The 25,197-nt window shown below is 36.7% G+C and overlaps 1 protein-coding gene and 1 long non-coding RNA gene across 2 annotated transcripts; one reads left to right on the top strand and one right to left on the bottom strand.

Annotated features, from left to right (window-relative positions):
* Nucleotides 1-91: 91 nt before the first annotated feature.
* Nucleotides 92-11,692, top strand: LOC311087843 (uncharacterized protein). Its single transcript, XM_084121313.1, has 6 exons — nucleotides 92-6,965; nucleotides 7,186-7,295; nucleotides 7,394-7,434; nucleotides 8,051-8,115; nucleotides 9,710-9,811; nucleotides 11,278-11,692. The coding sequence occupies exon 1, from the start codon at nucleotides 686-688 to the stop codon at nucleotides 1,733-1,735; it is 1,050 nt and encodes a 349-aa protein (XP_083977439.1). The 5' UTR covers nucleotides 92-685; the 3' UTR covers nucleotides 1,736-6,965; nucleotides 7,186-7,295; nucleotides 7,394-7,434; nucleotides 8,051-8,115; nucleotides 9,710-9,811; nucleotides 11,278-11,692.
* A 6,706-nt stretch (nucleotides 11,693-18,398) lies between these two features.
* Nucleotides 18,399-25,128, bottom strand: LOC311087961. Its single transcript, XR_014607402.1, has 2 exons — nucleotides 25,040-25,128; nucleotides 18,399-20,452 (listed from the first exon to the last, which is right to left on the bottom strand). It is a non-coding gene; the product is annotated as an uncharacterized lncRNA (long non-coding RNA).
* Between the last annotated feature and the right edge of the window lie 69 nt (nucleotides 25,129-25,197).

Raw genomic sequence — 25,197 nt, 5'->3', positions numbered from 1 at the left:
TGTCAGTGAAGTCCATTCTGAAACGCATCCGAAAATGAACTGTAACTCAGTGAATACTCAGTCCCACAGGCATACAGACATACCGATCTTAAATTCCCTTCTTTTAAATTAAATAATTTTTATAAAAAACAAATATTCTCAGCTGACTTTAAACTGTTTTTTTTTTGGTCAGTGGCTGAATTGTTTTCTAAACCTGTAAAAAAGGCATGAGGGAACATTTGCGCCGGAACACGCCTCCTCTTTGCGCTGAACCGCCCCGGGGAGCGCAAGTGTATTTCTTAGTTAACCGACGAGCGTCTGTGGAGGGAAAAGTCCGCTTTGCGCGGGTGCAAAATAGGAATGATACATGCGTCGGTGTACAAAGTCAATTGCGCTGGGTGAAAGATAGGGCCCAAAGTGGTCAAGCGTATAACTAGACACGGCAGGCGCGAATTTGACACGCTATTCGCGTCCGGTGTGAACGCACAATTACAGTGATAATAGGAAATTAAAGTAACAGGCTTACAGTAACAGAAAAGTTATATTCCAGCTAAAGTTAGTTTTGATTGATTCACTTCAATCGCAACAATCATTAGTTATTAACTTAGGGGCCAGTAAAAGACGCGTCTCAAGCCGATTTGTGACCCAACACCGGTTTTCACCTGTGGGTCACAGCTGAGCGCGTCTTCTTTACACTCACTAACAAATGAAAATTTTCTCGCCTATCGTGCGTCTACATTACACCCGTAGCACTAAAAAGACGGATTATATCCAAGACTTTAGTCATAAATTAGTATTAATATTGATAGCATCACTGGTAGCGTCGTTGCTAACTTACTGTCCATCTGTTAAAATGGTGAATATATCACATGTATGTTGCCTACCTTTTGGTGCAGGTGAGGACACATTCGAGCTGCACGCGGTGCAGTCTGAGCTGGAAGCTGTAGAGAAGCAGATCCGTGACCTTTTAGAGAGACAAGCCGAGCTGAGAGACCGGCGTTTAGCTCTTGAAAGATCACGCGCCGATGCACACAAATCAGTGATTAACGTTAGTAACCTGATGACCCCGGCCTCGTTTACTCCGTGCGTTTCTCAGCATTGGTCCCAACCGCCCAGGTCACGATCAGCCATGGTTTCGTTCACTCCGGCTCCGACACGCCACCACGAAGCCTGGATGGTTCCGCAGCGGAAGACGCGAGCCAGGACCAGGGCAAGAATCTATCCACCCCTCCCGGTTTTCGAGATATCCACCCAGAGCCGCTTCTCCCCTCTTCGCGAAACGGAACACGATGCTGTCATCATCGGCGATTCCATCGTCCGGCACAGTCACTGCTTTCCTGGTGCTTGTGTTTTCGATATCGCTGTGCGGGTACCCGAGATCTTGAACGGTGACGAGCGCGCCAGAGCTGTCGTGCTGCACTCGGGAGTGAACGATATCAGGCTGCGACAGACAGAGGTCCTGAAGAAAGACTTCAGGAGCCTGATCGAGACGGTATGCAGCACATCGCCTGAAACAACGATCATTGTGTCTGGCCCGCTTCCCACATACCGACAAGGGCATGAAAAGTTTAGTAGATTATTTGCGCTAAATGAATGGTTAATGTCATGGTGCAATGAGCAGAAACTGCTCTTTGTAAATAATTGGAATCTGTTTTCGGAGTGTCCTAGGCTCTTCCACGCTGATGGCTTACACCCAAGTAGAATCGGAGCGGATCTTCTGTTGGATAACATCTCCAAGATGTTAAACACCGTTTGACTAGTAACCAAAAGTCCAAATCACAGTCTCTGCTGCACCAATTTAATTGATATACTGTAAATACTAGTGTAGAACATTACATAGAAACTGTGTCTATTCCTCGTTTAGTGAGATCAAATAATAAATCCACTGCAGGATCTAGGAAAAATCTAATTGTTATTAAAACAGAAAATCTCGCTATTAGTGAACAAAAACAATTTTTAAAGCTAGGTCTTCTAAACATTAGATCACTCACAGTTATTGTAAATGAAATAGTCACAGATAATAGCATCGATGTACTTTGCCTTACTGAAACCTGGCTTAAACCACCAGGATACTGTTATAAGCATGAGCCCCGTCTGATTGGTCATGGCGGCGGTGTTGCAACAATCTACAGAGATATTCTTAATGTTACTCAGAAAACAGGTGACAAGTTTAATTAGTTTGAAGTACTTGTACTAAATGTTACGCTCTCAGATGTAAGAAAAAAATCCCTATTATCTCTAGCCTTGGCTACGGTATATAGACCGCCAGGGCCTTACGCTGATTTCCTAAAAGAGTTTGCAGATTTTCTCTCAGATCTATTGGTCAACGTCGATAAAGCATTAATTGTTGGAGATTTTAACATACACGTAGATAATTCAAATGATGCGTTAGGGGCTGCGTTTACAGATTTATTAAACTCCTTTGGGGTCAAGCAAAACGTCACCGGACCAACTCATCGTCTTAATCATACACTCGATTTAATTATATCATATGGAACCGATCCAACCGATATAGATATCATTCCACAAAGTGATGATGTCACTGACCATTACATGGTAACCCAGCTAGCAGGGAACGTTCTCAGAACTTTCGCTAACATTCCCTACAAGTTTGGTTAATGTTCTAAAGAAAACATTTGAATGTAATGTTTACCGAACATTTTAAGGATGTTTTCTCATTTTAAAAAATGTTCCTATAACGTTATATGAAAACTAAGATATAACATTTTAACTGCAACATTCAAAAGATGTTTTGGGAATGTTTCTGAAGTAACAAGTTGTACTATGATCTCAAAATATCATTGTCCCTATGTTTCATTATAACAAAAGAAAAACGTTCTCTCTGTCACGTTAGGAAAATGTTTTGAGGATATCATTGAGAGATGAGATGTTTAATGTTCTTTATAAAACGTTCTTCTAATGTTACGAGTTAACAAAATTATAACATTTTATTTGCAACATTTTGAGAATATTTTGGGAATGTTGTTAAAGTTAAAGTTTGTACAATGATCTCAAAATAACGTTGTCTTAATGTTTCATCATAACAAAAGAAGAACGTTCTTTCTGTCACATTAGGAAAATGTTTTGAGGATATCATTGAGAAATGAGATGTTTATTGTTCTTTATAAAACGTTCTTTTAATGTGACAAGTTAACTAAATTAAAACATTTTACTTGCAACATTTTGAGCATATTTTGGGAATGTTGTTAAAGTTAAAGTTTATACAATGATCTCAAAATAACATTGTCCCAATGTTTCATTATAACAAATGAAGAATGTTCTCTCTGTCACGTTAGGAAAATGTTTTGAGGATATCATTGAGAGATGAGATGTTTATTGTTCTTTATAAAACGTTCTTTTAATGTGACGAGTTAACAAAATTATAACTTTTTATTTGCAACATTTTGAGAATATTTTGGGAATGTTGCTAAAGTTAAAGTTTGTACAATGATCTCAATATAACATTGTCCCAATGTTTCATAAAAACAAAAGAAGAACATTCTTCTTGCAACATTTTGAGCATATTTTGGGAATGTTGCTAAAGTTAAAGTTTGTACAATGATCTCAAAATAACATTGTCCCAATGTGTCGTGAAAACAAAAGAAGAACATTCTACTTGCAACATTTTGAGCATATTTTGGGAATGTTGCTAAAGTTAAAGTTTGTACAATGATCTCAATATAACATTGTCCCAATGTCTCATGATAACAAAAGAAGAACATTCTTCTTGCAACATTTTGAGCATATTTTGGGAATGTTGCTAAAGTTAAAGTTTGTACAATGATCTCAATATAACATTGTCCCAATGTTTCGTGAAAACAAAAGAAGAACATTCTTCTTGCAACATTTTGAGCATATTTTGGGAATGTTGCTAAAGTTAAAGTTTGTACAATGATCTCAAAATAACATTGTCCCAATGTTTCGTGAAAACAAAAGAAGAACATTCTACTTGCAACATTTTGAGCATATTTTGGGAATGTTGCTAAAGTTAAAGTTTGTACAATGATCTCAAAATAACATTGTCCCAATGTGTCGTGAAAACAAAAGAAGAACATTCTACTTGCAACATTTTGAGCATATTTTGGGAATGTTGCTAAAGTTAAAGTTTGTACAATGATCTCAATATAACATTGTCCCAATGTCTCATGATAACAAAAGAAGAACATTCTTCTTGCAACATTTTGAGCATATTTTGGGAATGTTGCTAAAGTTAAAGTTTGTACAATGATCTCAATATAACATTGTCCCAATGTTTCATAAAAACAAAAGAAGAACATTCTTCTTGCAACATTTTGAGCATATTTTGGGAATGTTGCTAAAGTTAAAGTTTGTACAATGATCTCAAAATAACATTGTCCCAATGTTTCGTGAAAACAAAAGAAGAACATTCTACTTGCAACATTTTGAGCATATTTTGGGAATGTTGCTAAAGTTAAAGTTTGTACAATGATCTCAATATAACATTGTCCCAATGTTTCATGATAACAAAAGAAGAACATTCTTCTTGCAACATTTTGAGCATATTTTGGGAATGTTGCTAAAGTTAAAGTTTGTACAATGATCTCAATATAACATTGTCCCAATGTTTCGTAAAAACAAAAGAAGAACATTCTACTTGCAACATTTTGAGCATATTTTGGGAATGTTGCTAAAGTTAAAGTTTGTACAATGATCTCAATATAACATTGTCCCAATGTTTGTGAAAACAAAAGAAGAACATTCTACTTGCAACATTTTGAGCATATTTTGGGAATGTTGCTAAAGTTAAAGTTGTACAATGATCTCAATATAACATTGTCCCAATGTTTCATGATAACAAAAGAAGAACATTCTCTCTGTCACATTAGGAAAATGTTTTGAGGATATCATTGAGAGATGAGATGTTGAATGTTCTTTATAAAACGTTCTTGTAATGTTATGTGTTAACACAATTAGAACATTTTACTTGCAACATTTTGAGGATGTTTTGAGGATGTTGTTGAGATAACAGATTATATAATGTTCTCAGTAAAACATTGGCACAATGTTCCATAATAACAGGAGGAACATTATCAAAACAATGTTCGTAAAATGTTTTGAGGATATCACTGAGACCTGAGATGATGAGTGTTTTTAAAAAAACGTTCTTGTAATGTGACATGTTAACAAAACTAGAACATTTTAAATGTAACATTTAGCAATCAAACTACACAATTATTGTTAAATTGAGCTTGCTGGTCTGACAGCAGGCCAACAGGGTTCACGATGGAACATATGGTGCGTTTAAGTCCTCCTGGGAAGTTTGTATTCATGAGGTTTTACAATTTTTTAAATGTTTTAAATTAATGAAGCCACTGTAAACTTTATCATCACATATTATACTGTTATATATTAATGCTATCATATTTTGTGCAGGCATTAGCTTATTTCATTGTCACTGCTGAATACCTAAGTATAGTGGTATCCCACAATGTTTCCCACTGACACGCCCCTAACTCTTCAAGATCGGGGTTAAAGAAAATCCTGAGCTTCCTACTCATATTCTCATCATTGTGTTGGCGTTCAACTTGTAAATACGATCTTTATGACATGACTTGAATGCACCAATAGCTCTAGCTTAATTAGGGACAATCCATACAAACACTCTTTGCTAAAATACATTACAGACTGTCACAGTGAGAAGTTATTCATCCTGTATCAACGCTAAAGGCCTAACCACTGCAGTCAACACCTTGGAGTCTATCCATGCTGTTAAATAAAAGTCTGTAGACAAGGGTTAGGGTTAGAGTTATGGTTAACCTTAACCCTTAATTTCTAACCCAGACCCGGTTTCACAGAGTTTAGATTAAGCCAGAATTAGGCCTTAGTGCATTTAATTAGCTTTTAAAAATGTGCCTTAGAAAAAAGAAAAAAGAAACATTACTGGTGTGCATCTTGAGATAAAACAATGGCACTGACATATTTTAAGATTTGTCAGTGCAAGTTGCTTTCAGGTAAAACAGCTCAAACGTGCATTTTAGTCTGGGACTACAGGCTTAAACCTTGCCTGTGAAACCCGGGGTATATGTTGCAACTTGTATAGAATTATGCCAATGTTAGCAAAGTGTTGTGTTGGACAGAGGATTAACCCTAAACCAACAGGTTGTGTAACAGTGCCACACAGGGTGAAAAGCAAGTTGACATTATTAGGCATAAGAGTGTTTCTAAAGGAAAGGTCAATATTTTGTTAAAGTGCAAAAGGATCATTATGGGTCACATGAATGTAACTCTAATGTCACCATGACACCAATCCATTATTTTTTCATGTAGGTAAGGTATACAGAATTGTATATGAATAGCCTACATATGCAATGTTTGCTCTGTTTAATATATAATATGTTTGCTCTTTTAAACTGCTGTTGGCAGAGCAGTGGTAAATATAATTTTGTTATATATGGTATATATTATTTATGTTATTTATTATTATTATTTATATGTTATTGTAAGTTTTTTTATTTTTATCATGCACTGCAATGAAGACACCATTTAACCAATTGATTAAATATAACAGCCAGCTTACAAATACAACTAAATAAATAGCACGTGCACATTTTTTTCATATTCTTTCTTTTAAAACATGTCATCTTTTCCTGTAATTGCAATGTTACCACATTATTGGCTGTCTCTTCGAGTTGTTTTGAGCATGATTGGTTATTCAGACTGTCATCCAGGAATCTGGCCAATGGCAGCTATGCGCGCCTTTTACTGGTCAAGTTTGAATATTCGTCTGTTAGAGTGTGTGTGTGTGTGTGTGTGTATGTGTGTGTGTGTGTGTGTGTGTGCGCGCGCTGCTGCTGCTCGGGATCTTCAGTACTAGCCTCCTTCGGTTCTGTGGCTTTTACATTGTTTAAAACATGGATTATTTTGCATCGTACTGTTACATTTTTATTTTGAGCGAGTTGCGGGATGTAAATGGACAACGAATTTTAACAACGTACGTGTAACGGACATATTGCAATCTGCGGAAGGTAAATAACTTTATTTTATATAAAAATACATTCTGCTACATCAAAATATAGTGTGTTAAATTGAGAAGCCAATTTTAAATGCGACTAGAGCAATATCAACATTATGTCAATGTTTCAGGCTAAGCATGTGTAAATGTCAGCTAACTTAGTTTTTGATAAAAAAAAAATAAAAAAAGGAGCTTTACAATGAGTGAACTGAGAACATTGTGTCTTTATACAGAGAGGAACTCGAACCACACTATGAAAACTAGGCTTTTGAATATTGTTGATCGCGGGATATCGGCCTACTGTCAAAATGATGAGTCATCATCATAATATGTTTTTGAGCTGGTGAGTAAAATTTTGCAAGCTTTTGCAAATGTCTCTTTTAGTAAGTAAATACAAATAGCTAATAATATTGCTGTATGTGTGTGTTTCCCATTATCTAGGAATTTTGGGAATAAATATTATCCAGCCACACGATCTTGCGGTGAGTATTGTCATAGTAAAATACACGTGAAATAGAGGCAGAACATGTAAACTCTGCTCAAAGGCACACTGGTCCAAACCCTCCAGACAATATTTTACCTGTCTTCTTGATATGAGTTTACGGGCCTAGCTGACCCAAACATAAATGTCCTTTCAAAATGAAATTATTTTCAAACCTGTATGACTTACTTCTGTGAAACACAAGAATGTTGGGAATAAAACAACATTGGAACCCATTTTATGGAAAAAAACAAAACAGTGAAGTCATTTCTCAAGATATCTTAATTAAGGTTATACAAAATAAATTCATACAGTTTTGGAACAACATGGAGTACCGGTAAATAACGAGAGAACTTTTTAGGACATGTTCCCAGGGTCCTTTGCTAAATTAACCATGGTTTTTATTATAGTAAAGTGTAGAAACAATGTTTTTATGGTGGATTGATTACAATAATTTATTACCATTTAGTTAGTGTAGCAAAACCATGGTTAATGTTAGTAAGGGTTCTCCAGATTTATATAGCCTAACACTTAAGGAAAACATAAAAAATGGTCCTATGTCACCCAGATCAATAGTCTGTTAACACACATTAACACACTTTTTAAATTTTCTTAAGATCAAGCATTGGAACAATGTTCACGGAGCAGAACAGGCACCAACAGAGAAACAAGTCCATCACTAGTAAGTATCCACTGCATTTTATAAAACCGTAGTCAATTTTAAAGGCACAATGCACTCCAAAATAAAAATGATCTCTTTTTTTCTCCCTCGTGCCTGATTTATATCTGTCCCAGATTTATATCTGACTTTCTTTCCACAGAGATTTTTAGAAAAATTATCATTAAAGAGAATCATATAAAGAGAAATGTGGGAGGAGCTTGAATTTATTACCTAGCCCTGTTTGTTTGAACCGCGAGAGCCGTCAAAGCTTATGCTACTCCTACGTCATACATCGACAAGAGGCTTTTATAGTCTACACGTCGGACGCAAGCAACTTGCAGTTTTGCCCCCACCAACAACGCATAGTATTGCATACAATGGTGCGTCGCGTATCAAAAACTGGGACGACACATTTTGCTACGCATAGATGCATAATGGCGGCCGAAGTGTAGCGATGCGTAGCCTTGCAGGCGCGTATGCGTATCGATGCGTTGACTCTGTAACTCTTTGGGCGTAATTTGACTTGCATATGGCTGTCTGCTGGAAGCTAGTTATTTAAGTCGATAAAGTTATAAATATGGTAGGGCTGGGGGAATTAACACGTTAATCTTTGCGATTAATTTGAGATGCATAACGAGTTAAAAAAAAATAACGCAATTAACGCAGCACTTTTTTTGCCTCGTTTTAATGACTTCCTGTTGCGGAAAAGGCTGCAAAATGTGCCGTCCCGCCCCTCCGTGTTCGGCGATCAGGTTTTATTCTCACCCAGCTTTCATGAGCGGGTCTTTTTCGTGCCGCGCTCTCCATTCCGTGTGTGTGTGTCGGCGCACTGACACACACACACAACATTGAGCAAACATTGAGCTCTTTGCTCAATGTTCTGCTCCGTGTTTGCGCTGCGTGTTCTGCTCTGTCGTTAACGGCCCAAACGCTCCAATCATGTACCGATCATGCACTGGAAAGCAAAGTCAAATAACGTGAATTTTCTCAGTAGTAGACTTCTGTGAAATAGCCCTACTGAGCTGGTATAGTCATGCTGGCAACAATGGTAAAATTACCTGCTCTGATCACATGCTCTTGTAATAATAGCTTTGTAGGACTATGTTTTATTTTGATAATTAGTAAAAAAAAAAAAATATAATAATAAATTGTTAAATTGATTATGTTGATTGATTATTGAAAAATAATAATATATTGATATATTGATGTTTAATATTATTTTAATACAGGGCTATTTTCTGTTCCTTTTTTCCTGTGTTGTTTAATTAGGTTATTCTAAGTTTAAATATTGATGATTACAAGCTTGGGGGAAATGCAATTAATTGCATTTAATTACAGCAAATTGTGTAAATAATCAGTTACTTTTTTTTAATCGATTCCCAGCCCTAAAATATGGATATGTTTCTTACACGAACGCATCACTTCGCTTCACCTTTCGCCTTTATTAACCTGCCAGAGCCATGTGGAGTACTTTTATCATGGATGGATGCATTTTTATGGACTTGTCAAAAAAATCCCACAGGGAGCTACAGAATAAGAAATCTTTGAAGTCCACTTTTTTACTGTCTGTTTCCATCAGTAAAATTACCGTTTTTTTTGTTTTTTTTTCTCTCAGAATTGTGAGGCAGGAACACACAATTGCAAGAAAATATCAGAATTGTGAGCTGTCTTTTTTACTCCCCTCAGAATTCACCCTTCGAGGGAGTTTGATTGACAGGTATTTATTTTTTACATTTCTATTTTACAAAAATTATTTTTTTTCTACAGAAATTACACAAATTAAACGTTGAGACTTTGTTTCATATCAAAAGTAACCTGCTCTGTCTTGTCTCGGCGTTTAGACGTTTCAACGTTTTTTCTTTGATCCGCAATGTATTTTTCATTGCGTGACAACATGATGTGTGGCGTGAGAGCGCCATGGCTTGTTGGACATAGCAACAGTAACTAAAGGGGGCGGGTCTTTGCAAATTGCATTAACCATGGCTGCCTGTTAATTATCACTGGACTACTTCGCTCTCGCATCTCCCAAAAGTTTTTTTTTGTTTTGTTTTCTTGATTCCATTTTAATGGTTTAATTAAATTGCTATAACCAATTATTTAAAATGTAATGATTTAAGCAAAACTTTCTTCAAAGGTTAAACCAAACTTTTATTTGACGGATTGCCGTGTAGACCTTTGAGTCTCTCTGTGTTTTATGATGATAGTTTTTCTCAAATGAAGCTAAAATGCTGCTGAAGAGCGGCTGTATTGATGAAGTGCATTAATGTCCTCATATAGAAAAGACAGCAAAAACAAAAAAAGCCAGAATTGCTTTTTTTTCTCAGGTTTTACTAATTTATCCTGTGATTCTGACTTTCAAACAGCCAATTGCGAGTTTATATATCGCACTTCTGAGAAAAAAAAGTTTGAATTGTGAGTCGCAATTACCTTTTTTAAAAATTGTATTCCATGGCGGAAACAAGCTTTCATATGCACAGACAGTAGCTCACATTTAACATGCAGATTGTGCGCACACAGAAACCTACTGGAGCACAGAAAGTTAGTGTCAACACTGTCCTGTGATTTCTCAATAAGAAACTGCGTAGAAACAGAAGTTATAGCATATTTCTTTCTGCTTTTGAAGTAACTAAAACTTACAGCTTAGCTAATAGCAAAGAGACGATACACAGGTATGATTAAATCACACTAGAAATTGTTCCATCGCCAATGCATTCAAATGCAGTTCTACTTTATCTGTATCTGATTTAAAACAAGCAGAAATCTGTAAGAAATGTAACAATCCATAGACAATATAACTGATGAAAATGAGCTGTTCGTGAGCAGAGCAGTGCAAAAGCATCGTGGGCAGTGCTGTGACATGCTGCAGCTGTGCTCAAGGTGACCTGAGTTCAAGGTTCACACTTCTCAAGCCAAGTTTGTAGTTTGTTAAAATAATTTAGCCTCTAGTTGTGTTATTAACATGTATATAATGGATTAAGTATATGTTTTAAATTACAGAAACAAAATAGATACTCATAAGGTATCATATTTATACTTTTAAATAAACTAATCTAATTAATTTCTGATTAATAATTAGGCTGGCTAATTTTGAAAGTTTTCAAAGTCAATATTGCTTGTGATCTTAATATGTAATATGTATTTGTATTATTTTTGTTTACACTGTTGCATGATCTTCTTTTATAGGCTATGAGGAAAAACTCTACCATGCACACAGAGAATGGAGCTCAATTCTGCTAACTGGGATAGCAGCTGAAAAACAAGAAGAGAAGAACAGTAGAACACCTATTAATGCAGATGACTTTATTCTTTTTCTGCAAGAACCAAGACAACCAAAGACTGATGATGAGCGCTCTGAGCAAACAGCAGTCAAGACGTGTGATTGCACATTGGACTTTACTGAGTTCTTCATGTAATGTTGGGCATCTACTGTACGCAGAACTTCTAATAATTTATGTGGATGCCATTCATAATCCTGTTAGATTTTTGTTTTATTTTAGAGATTAATAAAATTGTATGTTTTAACAATGTTATAGCTAAGCATTTTTTATGTTTAAGAGAACATTTTGGGAACAAAAATAAAAACACCCCCTGAAAACTTTCTAAGAACGTTAGAGAATAATGTTGTAAGAATGTTACACCTAAACATTTGAATAATGTTTTTAAATAATGTTATCCGAACATTTAAAAGAACATTCTGGGAACAAAAATAAAACTATCTGCTTACAACATTATAAGAACGTTAGAGAATAATGTTATAAGAATGTTATTACTAAACATTTTAATAATGTTTTTAAAAAAATGTTCTCTAAACATTTAAAAAAACATTCTGGGAACAAAAATAAAACTACCCGCTGAAAACATTATAAGAACGTTAGAGAATAATGTTATAAAAATGTTACTACTAAACATTTTAATAATGTTTTTAGAAAATGTTCTCCAAACATTTAAAGAAAAAATTCTGGGAACAAAAATAAAACTACCCGCTGAAAACGTTCTAAGAACGTTAGAGAATAATGTTAAAAGAATGTTACTACTAAACATTTTAATAATGTTTTTAAAGAATGTTCTCCAAACTTTTAAAAGAACATTCTGGGAACAAAAATAAAACTACCCGCTGAAAACTTTCTAAGAACGTTAGAGAATAATGTTATAAGAATGTTATCGCTAAACATTTTAAAAATGTTTTTAAAGAATGTTCTCCAAACTTTTAAAAGAACATTCTAAGAACAAAAATAAAACTAGCCACTGAAAACTTTCTAAGAACGTTAGAGAATAATGTTAAAAGAATGTTACTACTAAACATTTTAATAATGTTTTTAAAGAATGTTCTCCAAACTTTTAAAAGAACATTCTAAGAACAAAAATAAAACTAGCCGCTGAAAACTTTCTAATAACGTTAGAGAATAATGTTAAAAGAATGTTACTACTAAACATTTTAATAATGTTTTTAAAGAATGTTCTCCAAACTTTTAAAAGAACATTCTGGGAACAAAAATAAAACTAGCCGCTGAAAACATTTATAGAACAATACATGCTAATGTTCTTAGAACATTTTTAGAACAAAAAATTTCTAGCTGGGAACTTGCATATTACGTACTCCTGTAATATGTAATGCGGCGCCGCGTTATCAACCAGGCAGAACAATCCTTCCATCCACCACAGATAATTTCTCAAATTGCTTATCTGATCTGTCTCAGCTGCTGCCTGAACCCAAACAAACAGATGAACTAGAGGAACTAACAAGCACTATGAGCACCATTCTCTCTAGAACATTGGATATTGTTGCACCCATTAGATTAAAAAAGGTCAGAGAGAAAAGTAAAGCACCATGGTACAACAATACTACGCATGTTCTAAAGAGAGAAACCCGTAATTTAGAGCATAAATGGAAACAAACTAATTTAGAGATATTTAGAATCACGTGGAAAGACAGTGTCACGTTATAAAAAGGCCCTAAAAGTGGCCAGGGCTGAGCACCTCCGCAAACTAATAGAAAACAACCAAAACAATCCAAGGTTCTTATTTAACACCGTGGCTAGACTAACAAATAAACAGATGTCACCTGAACAAAATATCCCATTACAGTTTAGTAGTAATGATTTCATGAACTTCTTCACTGAGAAAATAGAAAGCATCAGAACCACAATTGTAAACGTTCAATCTTCAATCGCGCCTTATAATTCAGCCTCAATTATCACCCCGCAAGAACAATTACAGTGCTTTACAACTATAGAACAAAAAGAGTTAAATAAACTTATCACTTTATCTAAAACAACAACATGTTTATTAGATCCTATACCAACTAAACTACTGAAAGAAGTGTTACCTATAGTGGAAGAGCCTCTCCTCAATATTATTAACTCATCTTTATCTTTAGGTCATGTTCCAAGAACATTTAAACTGCCAGTTATAAAACCACTCATTAAGAAACCACAATTCGATCCACATAATCTAGCAAATTATAGACCCATTTCAAATCTTCCATTTATATCTAAAATATTAGAAAAAGTGGTGTCCGCTCAACTGGGCTCTTTCTTGCAAGAAAATCACATCTATGAAAAGTTTCAGTCTGGATTCAGGCCGCATCATAGCACTGAAACTGCACTCGTTAAAATCACAAATGATTTACTTTTAGCATCTGACCAAGGCTGTATCTCAATACTAGTTTTACTTGATCTTAGTGCAGTGTTCGATACTATAGATCACACAATACTCTTAGATCGACTACAAAATTATGCTGGTGTTCAAGGACAAGCATTAAGCTGGTTCAAATCTGACCACTACCATTTTGTCTATTTAAATGGAGAAAAATCGATCATAACTTCAGTAAACTATGGAGTGCCGCAGGGATCTGTGTTGGGCCCTCTATTATTCTCAATATATATGCTGCCACTTGGAAATATTATAAGGAAACATGGTATTAGTTTCCATTCTTATGATGATGACACTAAAATATATATTTCATCACGGCCGGATGAAAACGCTAAATTATCCAAATTGACAGAGTGTGTTAAAAGATATAAAAGATTAGATGATGCATAATTTTCTTTTATTAAATCCAGACAAGACAGAGGTACTACTTATCAGTTCAAAAAACCGCCCACAAAACCTCACACAATACAACTTTAACATAGTAGGATGTCTTTTTACTTTATCCTCTACAGTAAAAGACCTGGGTGTTATACTAGACTGCAACCTGTCTTTTGAAAATCATATTCCATGTTACAAAACCAGCCTTTTTCCAAATTAGAAACATTGCTAAGCTACGTAATATGCTATCAGTTTCTGATGCAGAAAAGTTAGTTCATGCATTCATGACCTTGAGACTAGATTACTGTAATGCTTTATTAGCTGGTTGTCCTGCATCTTCAATAAACAAGCTACAGTTAGTCCAAAATGCAGCCGCTAAAGTTCTTACTAGATCAAGAAAATATGATCATATAACACCGATTTTATCATCACTACATTGGTTACCTATAAAGTTCTGTATTAATTACAAGGTATTGCTACTGATTTATAAATCCTTAAACGGCTTAGCTTCAGTCTATTTAACGGATCTTCTATTGCCCTATAATCCATTGCGCTCTTTAAGATCACTAAATTCAAGGCTTTTGGTCATACCTAGGATATCCAGATCCACCAAAGGAGGGAGAGCATTTTCACATCTAGCTCCAAAACTCTGGAATAGCCTTCCTGATACTGTTCGTTGCTCAGACTTGCTCTCCCAGTTTAAAACTAGATTAAAGATGCATCTCTTCAGCCAGGCATTCATATAATATTTTTAATCTTACAGTTAAATCCGGCCTCTAGTTCATAAACGCCAGAGGAGAAACTGGCCCCCGACTGAGCCTGGGTTCTCCCAAGGTTTTTTTTCTCCATTAGGTCACCTGATGGAGTTTTAGGTCACCATTAGGTCACTTGATGAAGTTTTTCGGTTCCTTGCCACTGTTGCCGTTGGCTTGCTCAGTTGGGGATATTTTGGGGACATTTAATTTAATTTAATTCTCAGTTGGGGATATTTAATTTAATGTAATCAATCAATAATACTATTGATCAGCCTTACCAAACGTGTACGTTTTATCCACTAGAAACAAACCTTGTTGCCCAGCTCAAAGCCCTCTTCACCACTGAAGGGTCTTCTCCGCCATGGCCGCCCGAGGGGTCTTCTCCACCCTGGCCCCCTGCTCAACCTGCACCGCCGTGGTCTCCTCCTCAGCCTGCTCCGCCACCTGGAGTCTCCTGACTGTCCTGTCCCTGTTCTCCCTCCGGTCACTGACTCCAGGATGCCCATCCCCCCTCCCAGGTTCTGCCATCTACGGCGCGGGTTGCGCCTAGCGGGAGGGGGGATTTATGTCACATTCACCGCCTTCTTCCTCGTCTGTGTCTGCACTACACTTCCCAGAATCCTCCGTCTTCATCACCTTCACCTGCATATCGTCATCATCATCCTCAGCACCTGTGTTCACTCTTCATCATCTCCTTCACCTGTTGTCTTGTCATTATCTTCTCTGTATTTAAGTTCTCTTCTCACCCATGTCTTGGTCGGTTATTGTTTGTGTTGTTAGCACTCTGTGCACGCACACTGTTTCGAGTTTTGTTTGGATTCTGCCTATGGAAATAAATATTGAGTATTTTGTATCTTCGCCTACCTTCGTCTTCTTCATCCACCCGCTGACGTTACGTTACACTGTAATTTATTAAAAAAGAACATGTGCACATCAAAACATGCAAACACAGAGCGAGGGGTTAAACTTTAATTTTGAATTTGTGATGAACAACAATTTGTATATTTAGAAACATATGTATGTATTCTCCTGTGTTTGCATAGATTTACAAATGAGTTACAAATTTTACAAATCTTGTGAAATGGCACAGACTGCATTCCCAGATGAACGTTAAGCAACCCAAACTCACAGCATGAGAATCCCAAGACGCTCCACACACATGAATGATAACAACTATGCAAAACACAAACCACGTCCGACTTTTTGCGTTCCCAAACGCAAGTTATGGGAAACCTAAACAAACAGCACAGAGACTGAGTTTGCATGGAGCAGCGTTTACTGTGAACGTAGCTGAGGTCATTTTAACAAGTAGCCTAATCTGCACGCATGTAAATAATTAAAGTGTAAATACTTCTCTGAGGAAAAAAAAAAAAACAGCAAATATATTTATCTAACTGAATCACAGCCTTTGTGATTTCACAATAGCACTAAAATATATTATGATTGTAAATGTTTTTAATATAGAACATAGCCTTAGAAAATATGTAAAATAATGCGGTACATGGATTCTAGCATGTATTACACTTCTGGTATTTTGCCAGTTACTCGACGCGGGTAAATTGCAATCAAGGATTTTTTTTAATCGAATACTCGACTTTAAACAAGTAATCGTGACAGTCCTAGTCCGCTATCAGACCAGCTCTTCTCTTCCATGGAGATGAAAAACCCATCTAAAGCACACAGATTTTAGAACAGAAACACACACACTTTTTAAAACAGCAAGAATAAAGCAAACTAGGACAAATACACTACTGACACTGAAATGGATTCATATTAACCTTGTTTAAAAGCTTTCTTTTCTAGTTGATCACTCAAAGATGCGACATTGCGATCTAAATCCAGTGTTAGTTCAGTGTAATTGCAACATGCTGAGCAACAACATCTCTTCTGTGTAAGTTAGTCACAGTCAAATCACTCCATCTCAACCTATAGCTGGTGTGTGGTGACTGCTTTGATAACCGTGAGTCTCGGGCTGGTTTGTCGTCTTCTGTTCATCATCATCTCATACTGCAGTATTTCATGATCACAGCAGAAAGAGATGAGATGAAGAGTTACGGAAACACAGCTGAAGAGTTTGATCAAACTAAATACTGCATACATGGCAATTACACTGAACTAACACTGGATTTAGATATCAGTGATATCGCAAGTTGTTTTAAACAAGGTTGTGTGGTTTCTCTCTGCTGTGGATTTTCTCATGTCTTTTCAGATATTCTGATCGACTGAATCTCTTGTCACAGTGTGAACACTTGTAAGGTTTTTCTCCAGTGTGAATTCTCTCATGCAGTTTTAAACAGTTCTGTCTAATAAAAGTTTTCTTACACTCAAAGCACATGTACTCTCTCACACCAGTGTGAATTTTCTGATGTGCATGTAAAGTTTGACGCTGTGAAAAACTCTTTCCACACACAGAACATGAATGTCGCTTCTCCTTCGTATGAACTGTCAGGTGTGCTTTTAGAGCTGATGACCCAAGAAATGTTTTGCCACATTGATCACATGTGAACGGCTTCTCTCCGGCGTGGATCCTAATGTGTTCTTTAAGGGATGATGATTGCGTGAAACTCTTCCCACATTGATCACATGTGAACGGCTTCTCTCCGGTGTGGATCCTCATGTGTTCTTTACGGGATGATGATTGCGTGAAACTCTTCCCGCATTGATCACATGTGAACGGCTTCTCTCCTGTGTGGATTAACATGTGCCACTTAAGACTTGAGTTTTCCGTGAAACTCTTCCCACACTGATCACATGTGAACAGCTTCTCTCCAGTGTGAACTCTCATGTGACGCTCAAGATTTTGTTTGCTTGAGAAACTCTTTCCACACTGAGTGCAGGTGAAATATTTATTGGCTCTTCTTTTATTTAAAAATGTGATTTTAGTCTTTGAATAACTCAAAGGTTTTCCTCCAGGTTGGACATGATGTTTCTCTTTCACTTCACTCAGTTCTTCACTCTCCTCCTTCACTTCACTCAGTTCTTCACTCTCCTCCTTCACTTCCATCAGGTCTGAAATGAAAGAAAAAAGTTTGAATCCATTTTCAGCAAATCAAAAAATTCAAAAAGAGAAATATGAAGTGAAAGATCATAAAAGTGAGCCCTGATCAGTCATGCGCGGGTCAATGTATAAACAACCCGCACCCAACCGACGGTTTCAACTAACCCGGCCGCAACTCGGACCGCAAAAAAATAAATGAAAAAAAAAATAAAATTATATATATATATATATATATATATATATATATATATATATATATATATATATATATATATATACTCACCTAAAGGATTATTAGGAACACCTGTTCAATTTCTCATTAATGCAATTATCTTTGTGTTGTTAGCACTCTGTGCACGCACACTGTTTCGAGTTTTGTTTGGATTCTGCCTATGGAAATAAATATTGAGTATTTTGTATCTTCGCCTACCTTCGTCTTCTTCATCCACCCGCTGACGTTACGTTACACTGTAATTTATTAAAAAAGAACATGTGCACATCAAAACATGCAAACACAGAGCGAGGGGTTAAACTTTAATTTTGAATTTGTGATGAACAACAATTTGTATATTTAGAAACATATGTATGTATTCTCCTGTGTTTGCATAGATTTACAAATGAGTTACAAATTTTACAAATCTTGTGAAATGGCACAGACTGCATTCCCAGATGAACGTTAAGCAACCCAAACTCACAGCATGAGAATCCCAAGACGCTCCACACACATGAATGATAACAACTATGCAAAACACAAACCACGTCCGACTTTTTGCGTTCCCAAACGCAAGTTATGGGAAACCTAAACAAACAGCACAGAGACTGAGTTTGCATGGAGCAGCGTTTACTGTGAACGTAGCTGAGGTCATTTTAACAAGTAGCCTAATCTGCACGCATGTAAATAATTAAAGTGTAAATACTTCTCTGAGGAAAAAAAAAAAAACAGCAAATATATTTATCTAACTGAATCACAGCCTTTGTGATTTCACAATAGCACTAAAATATATTATGATTGTAAATGTTTTTAATATAGAACATAGCCTTAGAAAATATGTAAAATAATGCGGTACATGGATTCTAGCATGTATTACACTTCTGGTATTTTGCCAGTTACTCGACGCGGGTAAATTGCAATCAAGGATTTTTTTTAATCGAATACTCGACTTTAAACAAGTAATCGTGACAGTCCTAGTCCGCTATCAGACCAGCTCTTCTCTTCCATGGAGATGAAAAACCCATCTAAAGCACACAGATTTTAGAACAGAAACACACACACTTTTTAAAACAGCAAGAATAAAGCAAACTAGGACAAATACACTACTGACACTGAAATGGATTCGTATTAACCTTGTTTAAAAGCTTTCTTTTCTAGTTGATCACTCAAAGATGCGACATTGCGATCTAAATCCAGTGTTAGTTCAGTGTAATTGCAACATGCTGAGCAACAACATCTCTTCTGTGTAAGTTAGTCACAGTCAAATCACTCCATCTCAACCTATAGCTGGTGTGTGGTGATGGCTTTGATAACCGTGAGTCTCGGGCTGGTTTGTCGTCTTCTGTTCATCATCATCTCATACTGCAGTATTTCATGATCACAGCAGAAAGAGATGAGATGAAGAGTTACGGAAACACAGCTGAAGAGTTTGATCAAACTAAATACTGCATACATGGCAATTACACTGAACTAACACTGGATTTAGATATCAGTGATATCGCAAGTTGTTTTAAACAAGGTTGTGTGGTTTCTCTCTGCTGTGGATTTTCTCATGTCTTTTCAGATATTCTGATCGACTGAATCTCTTGTCACAGTGTGAACACTTGTAAGGTTTTTCTCCAGTGTGAATTCTCTCATGCAGTTTTAAACAGTTCTGTCTAATAAAAGTTTTCTTACACTCAAAGCACATGTACTCTCTCACACCAGTGTGAATTTTCTGATGTGCATGTAAAGTTTGACGCTGTGAAAAACTCTTTCCACACACAGAACATGAATGTCGCTTCTCCTTCGTATGAACTGTCAGGTGTGCTTTTAGAGCTGATGACCCAAGAAATGTTTTGCCACATTGATCACATGTGAACGGCTTCTCTCCGGCGTGGATCCTAATGTGTTCTTTAAGGGATGATGATTGCGTGAAACTCTTCCCACATTGATCACATGTGAACGGCTTCTCTCCGGTGTGGATCCTCATGTGTTCTTTACGGGATGATGATTGCGTGAAACTCTTCCCGCATTGATCACATGTGAACGGCTTCTCTCCTGTGTGGATTAACATGTGCCACTTAAGACTTGAGTTTTCCGTGAAACTCTTCCCACACTGATCACATGTGAACAGCTTCTCTCCAGTGTGAACTCTCATGTGACGCTCAAGATTTTGTTTGCTTGAGAAACTCTTTCCACACTGAGTGCAGGTGAAATATTTATTGGCTCTTCTTTTATTTAAAAATGTGATTTTAGTCTTTGAATAACTCAAAGGTTTTCCTCCAGGTTGGACATGATGTTTCTCTTTCACTTCACTCAGTTCTTCACTCTCCTCCTTCACTTCACTCAGTTCTTCACTCTCCTCCTTCACTTCCATCAGGTCTGAAATGAAAGAAAAAAGTTTGAATCCATTTTCAGCAAATCAAAAAATTCAAAAAGAGAAATATGAAGTGAAAGATCATAAAAGTGAGCCCTGATCAGTCATGCGCGGGTCAATGTATAAACAACCCGCACCCAACCGACGGTTTCAACTAACCCGGCCGCAACTCGGACCGCAAAAAAATAAATGAAAAAAAAAATAAAATTATATATATATATATATATATATATATATATATATACTCACCTAAAGGATTATTAGGAACACCTGTTCAATTTCTCATTAATGCAATTATCTAATCAAGCAATCACATGGCAGTTGCTTCAGTGCATTTAGGGGTGTGGTCCTGGTCAAGACAATCTCCAGAACTCCAAACTGAATGTCAGAATGGGAAAGAAAGGTGATTTAAGCAATTTTGAGCGTGGCATGGTTGTTGGTGCCAGACGGGCCAGTCTGAGTATTTCACAATCTGCTCAGTTACTGGGATTTTCACGCACAACCATTTCTAGGGTTTACAAAGAATGGTGTGAAAAGGGAAAAACATCCAGTATGCGGCAGTCCTGTGGGCGAAAATGCCTTGTTGATGCTAGAGGTCAGAGGAGAATGGGCCGACTGATTCAAGCTGATAGAAGAGCAACTTTTGACTGAAATAACCACTCGTTACAACCGAGGTATGCAGCAAAGCATTTGTGAAGCCACAACACGCACAACCTTGAGGCGGATGGGCTACAACAGCAGAAGACCCCACCGGGTACCACTCATCTCCACTACAAATAGGAAAAAGAGGCTACAATTTGCACGAGCTCACCAAAATTGAACAGTTGAAGACTGGAAAAATGTTGCCTGGTCTGATGAGTCTCGATTTCTGTTGAGACATTCAGATGGTAGAGTCAGAATTTGGCGTAAACAGAATGAGAACATGGATCCATCATGCCTTGTTACCACTGTGCAGGCTGGTGGTGGTGGTGTAATGGTGTGGGGGATGTTTTCTTGGCACACTTTAGGCCCCTTAGTGCCAATTGGGCATCGTTTAAATGCCACGGCCTACCTGAGCATTGTTTCTGACCATGTCCATCCCTTTATGACCACCATGTACCCATCCTCTGATGGCTACTTCCAGCAGGATAATGCACCATGTCACAAAGCTTGAATCATTTCAAATTGGTTTCTTGAACATGACAATGAGTTCACTGTACTAAAATGGCCCCCACAGTCACCAGATCTCAACCCAATAGTGCATCTTTGGGATGTGGTGGAACGGGAGCTTCGTGCCCTGGATGTGCATCCCACAAATCTCCATCAACTGCAAGATGCTATCCTATCAATATGGGCCAACATTTCTAAAGAATACTTTCAGGACCTTGTTGAATCAATGCCACGTAGAATTAAGGCAGTTCTGAAGGTGAAAGGGGGTCAAACTTAGTATTAGTATGGTGTTCCTAATAATCCTATAGGTGAGTGTGTATATATATATACAACGACCTGACTGACCGCGACCCGAATATCATTAAAAATATTTCTGGATTACTCGTAACCGCGGGTAACCTGATCACTGGCGATGTAATTACTTTTTACATTTTGTATTTTTGCCTTTTTGTAAATTAATTATATATAACGTGATATTGTCATTAAAATATACAATACTGCCATATTTTAACACCAACTTTTACACTGAAATTTAATTTGTTACTAAACTTTTTAAGTTTTTAAGGGCCGGCCACACTATACTTCTCCTTTCATTGAGTTCCCACTGTAAAAAAAAAAAAATGCTGTAAAATTTATAGACACTTACTGGCAATTTCGGTAGCCAGTAAACCTGAACATTTACAAGAGTCTGTAAATCATAAACTACAATTATACTGTAAAACCAGAAAAACAAGAACAGCATTTTTAGTTCTTTACTGTAATCTTTACAGTATGTTAATAATACCACTGAATTAAAACTTGAGTTAACTCATTTCATTTGAGGAAACTGATTATCTAAAAATTGGTTAATTGCCATTAAATATTTATACTGTGGATTTTTTTTTGTTTGTTTGTTTTTTTTTTAATTCCCTGCAACACAGGGGTCTGTGAGTGTGTTCCAAGTGTAACGCCCATTTCACACATACTCCGTTTGCAGTGCGTATTTTTTTCCGTACCCATGTTAACAGGTCAGAGCTTTCACACTGTACGCGGATGCGGTCCAGCGATCCGTTCCAGTTGCGGTGCGTATACAGCAGTGCAGAGATCGTTTCCGCACCGAGTCTATTTCTGCTGTGCTGCAAACGCTGAATTTAAGTGACAGCGCATGTTTCGTGGTCAAAATGAACACAGATTGACCTGAAAATGTAGTCATTTCACCATAAATGCATCTAATTTCATTATTTTTCACAGTCATCTTTTTACTTTAAGACCGGGGTAAAGCAAGGAAAACTACAATTTACTTCAAGGCGAAATAATGAACAGCACTCATTCGTGGAGGTGGAAAAACAAGTTCTTTGTGACATGCAAGATTTATTGTATTAAAATTTAAATGCAAAAGAAAAGGCATGAGAGTCAGCTGTTTTTGTCAATTTTAAGTTTTAATTTAAAATATTTGCGATTTTAATATGTACATGGTTAAATATTTGACCACTTGTTTGAGCAACTTAATATAAGTTGAAGTAATGCATGGAATAATAGCCCTACGTTGTTTAAATTGCTTTTTTTACAACCCGCGGGTCCCGCTTTTATGAAATTATTTGGCCCGCCCCAGCCCGCCCCGCACCACTGTATCTATTTTTACAACCCGCCCCGACCCACCCTGACCCGCCCCGCCCCGCCCCGCACCCGCACCCGCGACCATTAAATAGACATACTAGGCATTGTAATGTAAATGAAAACAGCCTTTATTTTAGCTTGAAAGTGCTTGGAAACATCGCCATGTAAACTGGCAATAACAGACGATTCTGAATATGAACCATAAATCTGGTCATATTAATAAGATAATGATTTAAACATTTTCAATATTTACAAAGCAGCGTTTGTATTCATCTAACCCTTTAAGGTCAATTCTGTCCTGCCAGATGCCTCTGTCTAATAAAGAGAGGCAGAGACAGTTCAGAGCCAGGATAAACGCAGATGCAAAAGCTAGGGCTGAGTATCTTGGACAAAAGAGAGGAAGGTATTATAGTGATGACTCAGTGGAGTGATAATGTATCAGTAACAAGCAAACTTGAAATATTAATCGAAATAGGTTCAAACATTCCTATAATCTAAACGCGTAATACACATGTGCACGCCATCAGTGTTCTCACAGGTTCACGTTTTTAAAGTTTGCGCAGAAAGAACTTAAAGGGGACATATCATGCTTAATCCACTTTTTTAGCCCTTAAATGCATTTTGTTGTATATTTGGAGTGTTTAGAAGTACAGAAAAGTTGAAATTAGTCTCTTCAGGTACTTCGTTGATATCTTTATATTCTGTTTTGGTCATATTTTGCAACCTGTTCCGATTTTTCTATTCTCTATTATTAGGTTTTTTTTTTAACAATAACGTCACAGTATTTGCAGCGGAACTACCAAATAAGGACATCGACTCTCGGCCCAACACTTCGAGCAATCCTCCATTTTTATTTCTCGCTGTGATTTTGTAGTCTAAGCTAAAGGATGCAGAAGTTACGAGAGGGTAAGTCAAAATGTTCGGTTGTTGGATGTAGTAACCCACACGCTTCATTACACCGTCTCCCAGCATCAGAACCTCTTCGAAGTGCCTGGTTGAGTTTTATTTTTCACGGAAATGCACCCACATCTGTGGGTAAAGTCATTTTTGTGTGTGCAAAGCACTTCAAGGATAACTACTAAAGCAACAACAGGGTTTTTCCTGCACTGAACTTGTTTTAGCGCAAACCAAAGCGATTTTTTTTGTCCCGCCAAAGTCTTATTTGAGGTGAGTAATGTTTAATGAACTGCCGCGCTTGTGACAGAGCGCATGTTTAACTGAAAGAACGAGCAGAGAGAGAGACATATAGTTTTTTTGAGCTAAAGCACATAATAGTGAAAAATGGTAACTGTTATCGTCAACCCAATTTGTCTATAACAGAGTTGACAGATTTTTCTGTTAGAACATTGATGTTCAGTATTAATATTTTACATTTAACAAGTTTAAGATCAGCGAATATTGAAAATGTTGAATTTAAAGTGCATTCTATGAAAATAAAAAAGTTAAACAGAAAAAAAAAATCCTATTTTTGTTTTCTTTCTCTACTAGTGTGTTATAACAGGTTTTTTTCTCATCTGACAGCTTATAAACTGAACAGAATTTTGCTGAACTTAATAAAGATATTAACGTATCCTGTACAATCTAGATACTGAAACATATGTTAAAGAACAAGAATAACTTTAAAAGGGTCAGATTACTTATATTAGAGTCAGATAACTAAATGCTCATTCTCCTTCTGCTTTTTAATCCTATTATTGGTACAAATTAGCACTGTAAGCCTCCAAGACTTAAACAATATGTTTTCAGCGTCTGTTAAAGGGTTTGATCAGCTTTTTTCGAAGGCTTAAATAGGCTATGTGGTGTTATACTTCATTAAAAAAAAAAGCATTATTTATCATCTAGTTTACCTATATTCTGCACCGCTGTATCCCTTCTCGTAAACCGATCTGATGATTTCCATGATTTCCTGGTTATAAGAAGCCTCTCCCTCAGAAATACACGACGGGCTCTGATTGGTCAGCTTGGCCCAGTGTGTTGTGATTCGCTAAGCGCCTAGTTCACGCTG

This window comes from Abramis brama (genome assembly GCF_963993115.1).
Source record: "Abramis brama genome assembly, chromosome: 1".
Classification (NCBI taxonomy): Eukaryota; Metazoa; Chordata; class Actinopteri; order Cypriniformes; family Leuciscidae; genus Abramis; species Abramis brama.
The sequence above is the reverse complement of the archived record's forward strand: the minus strand, read 5'-3'. Positions and strand labels throughout refer to the sequence as shown.